This window comes from Carlito syrichta, unplaced genomic scaffold (assembly GCF_000164805.1).
Source record: "Carlito syrichta isolate Samal-C Ts95f unplaced genomic scaffold, Tarsius_syrichta-2.0.1 Scaffold136919, whole genome shotgun sequence".
NCBI classification, from domain to species: domain Eukaryota; kingdom Metazoa; phylum Chordata; class Mammalia; order Primates; family Tarsiidae; genus Carlito; species Carlito syrichta.
Genome location: NW_007081015.1, coordinates 199592 through 202879, shown reverse-complemented (window position 1 = coordinate 202879; position 3288 = coordinate 199592). Strand labels below are relative to the sequence as shown.

Genomic DNA, 3288 nt, shown 5'->3' with positions numbered 1-3288 from the left:
CTCAGGCAATCCACTCACCTCAACCTCCCAAAGGTGCGGGATTATAGGCTGAGCCACCGAACCCAGCTAGGACACTTTCTGACACAGCTGCTTGTCCCACTTGTATCTGTTTACAGCATTCATCTGACCCTGCCTCTTCATCTGTGTCCAGTGAAGGCCAGTGGCGTTCCATGGCTATCTGTGTCTGTCACCATCCTTCTCTTTCTGTTTCCCTCCTTCTCTGTGTCCCTCCTCTTTCTCTGTCCATCTCCATCCTTCTCTTTCTCTGTCTCCGTCCCTGTCTTTGTCTCCATCCTTCTCTTTCTTTGTCTCTATGCCCATCCTTCTCTCTCTCTCTCTGTGTGTCCTTCTCTCTCTCTCTCTCTGTGTGTGTGCCTGTCCCCAACCTTCTTTCTCTGTCTCCATCCTTTTATCTCTATTTATCTGTCTCCATCCTTCTCTTTCTGTGTCTGTCTCCATCTTCTCTTTCTGTCTTTGTCTCTGTGTCCATCCTTCTCTTTCTCTCTGTGTCTCTGTCTCCATCCTTCTCTCTTTCTGTCTGCAGGCCTCGGTCTTTGCATCTCTCTCTGCGGTCTCTCTCCTGTCACCATGACTGACTGTCCTGTTCCTGTCTCTCTGCACTGTCTCTGAGCATGTCCCTGGGCTCACCAGTTGGATTCGGCCCCACCTCTGCCTCCCCCACCATATTCCCAAGTTTCTTCCTCCCAATCGCTCCACCTGCTTTAGATGTCTCCCCACAGGGTGATGCGACCTAGCCCCACCCTTCCCAAAGCTGGAGCGGAAGGCCTGTGAACTTGGCCTCAGGGACCAGACCCCCCCTATCAATCAGCCTGCAGCCCTGGGTCAGACCTCCATTAGCACTAACCAGCCTGGACAAGAGGCAGACACACCACTGGGCTAGGCCTAGGGGTGATAAGACCCAGATTGAATCATGGAGGCGGGGGACAGGGCACCCAGGGACACAAGACAGCCATGCAATCAGCCCCGAGGAGCTGCGGGGAGTGTGGGTTATTGCAGGAGTTGTGCAGGCTATTGGAAGTGATGGGACTGAGGTGGGGGAGCTGCCCCTTCCTGGCTTCAGGGGGATCGCAAGCCTTTGGGTTGGGTGAGACAGAGGCAGGGCTCAGGTGCCTGCATGATGGGCGGGGACCCTTACCCATCTCAGTGCTGACAGCCCAGGATCATTCAGTGAAGGCCAGTGGAGTTCCAATGGACAGAGGGGAAGGGAGACCTCGCCTGCTCCCCTGGGCAGAATGGGACAGGAGGTGGTTCTGTCCTCAGGAAATCACCACCTTGCCCAGCCCCTGGCCTCATAGTTACTCTCAAAGCACCTGGAACTAAGGATACCAGAGGGGAAGGAGTAAGGGGTCATGCCTCCTTCACCCGTCCTTAACTCTGCTCCTCCTCTGTTCTTGCTGCCACATGTGTTTTTACACACACACACACACACACACACACACACACACACACACACACCCTCTCCCCTTGTTCTACGGTGTGCTTGCTCTGTTCTGGGCACACCAATACAAGACACCCCACCAAGGCTTCCATCCTGTCCACCAGGATATCTAACTTCCATCCCTCCCACTGCAGCCCCAGCCTTCCTGAACATGAATCTCTGACAGACCACTAGGGTCTGAAGGCCTGAGAAGCCTGACCTGAGGCTGCCTCAACACCAAGTGAACCAGGGGACCACAGGACAGGGATCCAAGACAGTCACAAGGTGGGAGTGACAGCTGCACGGGGTAGGGGTAAGCAGCCAAGTGGAACCTGAGTGCAGAAGGACCTCAGAGAGCCATCTCCCTACCTGGATCGCAGAACCCCCCTCCTGGAACGACGTCACCCCAAGAATGGCACGAGACACAGCCAAGGGATAATAAATATAATTGCTATGACGGAGCCTTGCCTGGAAAGGCAGGAGCATCCTCTGCTCCCAGCCCCCACTGTCCCCTCCACATGCTGAGGGTGAGTTAGATGCTCTGAGATCACCCTGGGGCTGCTGGGAGCTATGGGGGAGGCTGAGGGCAGGCCCAGTGCTCTGGCTACCTGCCCCCAGCCCCTGGGCTGGTCCCCTAGCCCAGGACGTCCAGGTAGACAGGAGATGCCTGGGCCAGGGCTTGCAGGCGTGCATGGACATCCTTGATGCTATGGCGCTGCTGGGGCTCCCGCTGCCAGCAGCCCCGCATGATGGCATAGACCTCTGGCGGACAGGCACGTGGCCGCTCCAGCTCACGTCCCTGCGTGATGCACTCGATCGCCTGGGGCCACCAGAGAGACAGAGAAGGGCACGCTAGGATGGGGCAGGAAAGGGAGGCCGGCCCGGCACTGCCCCTGCCTCATTGAGGCTTCTTGGATGCTAATCATGCAAATGGACACAGTGAACGCCTTTCTGCTCTGACACTGAGAAGTGGGAAGGATTGAGGCTTGACTCCGGGAAGCTTGGGCTGGGAGTGGGCTTGCTTCCGGAAGGCTGGGATCAGATCCTAAGGAGACTTGCCAGGTGGGCCGAGGAAGGGGAGGGGCCAAAGCGTTTGCCAAATCCATCAGCTTAGTGTTGGGGGCCGAAAGGAGGAGGGGAAAGACCCTCTGCCTCCCAGCTCCAGAGGGAAAAAAAGAAAACACAGCAGAATTGCAGCTAAAAGCCTTGAAAAACAGCTGGCTTGCATTTAAAGTATAGCTTTCTCCCTTCTGTGGATACCAGTCTGTGGGGACTCAGCGCCTCCAAAAAAACTGCAGCACAAAAGATCAAAGTTAGACTCCAGGAAGGACTGCTAGAGCAGGGATTGGTTGGAGAAGGGGCCTGAAGCCTCCTCCCCGCTTCTTCCCCCTTCCCCGTTAGGAAACTTGGGTTATGGGCGGCACTAATTCCATTCCTTCTCTCAGTGCTTGAGAAAATTAAAATCTATAACCCTCTCTCCCACCCCACCAGCCTCCAGGGAGCAGACTGCATTAGAAGGAGAAATGGAAACTGACAGCTGCGAGCCAAGGAGGGGGTAGGGGGAACCGCCCTGGGAGACAGAACACCTGGGGCCTGCTCTGGCTGTGGCCAGCCAGGAGGGCAAGGGGAGGAGGCGGGACTGTCCTTCTGACAGTCTAACCTCCAGCCTTCCTGCTGCAGCGTCAGGCCTTCTGGTGCTGTACTCCTCCTCCCACACCTCTCCCTTCCACCCGGACAATGCCTGCTAGGTCTGCAAATGCAGCTAGGTCTGTAAGTTAGCCAGGCAGTGCACGCCTGGAGTTCCGACTACTTGGAAGGCTGAGGCAGAAGGATCGCCTGAGCCCAGCCTG

At 56.5% G+C, this 3288-nt stretch overlaps 1 protein-coding gene across 1 annotated transcript in view; it reads right to left on the bottom strand.

Annotated features, from left to right (window-relative positions):
- Nucleotides 1–1867: 1867 nt before the first annotated feature.
- NTRK1 (neurotrophic receptor tyrosine kinase 1) overlaps nucleotides 1868–3288 on the bottom strand; it is a 21249-nt gene continuing 19828 nt past the window's right edge. Inside the window, exon 16 of the mRNA XM_021708432.1 lies at nucleotides 1868–2258. Coding sequence (XP_021564107.1) covers nucleotides 2073–2258 — 186 coding nt within the window. The 3' untranslated portion in view covers nucleotides 1868–2072. The remainder of the gene's footprint in view (nucleotides 2259–3288) is intronic.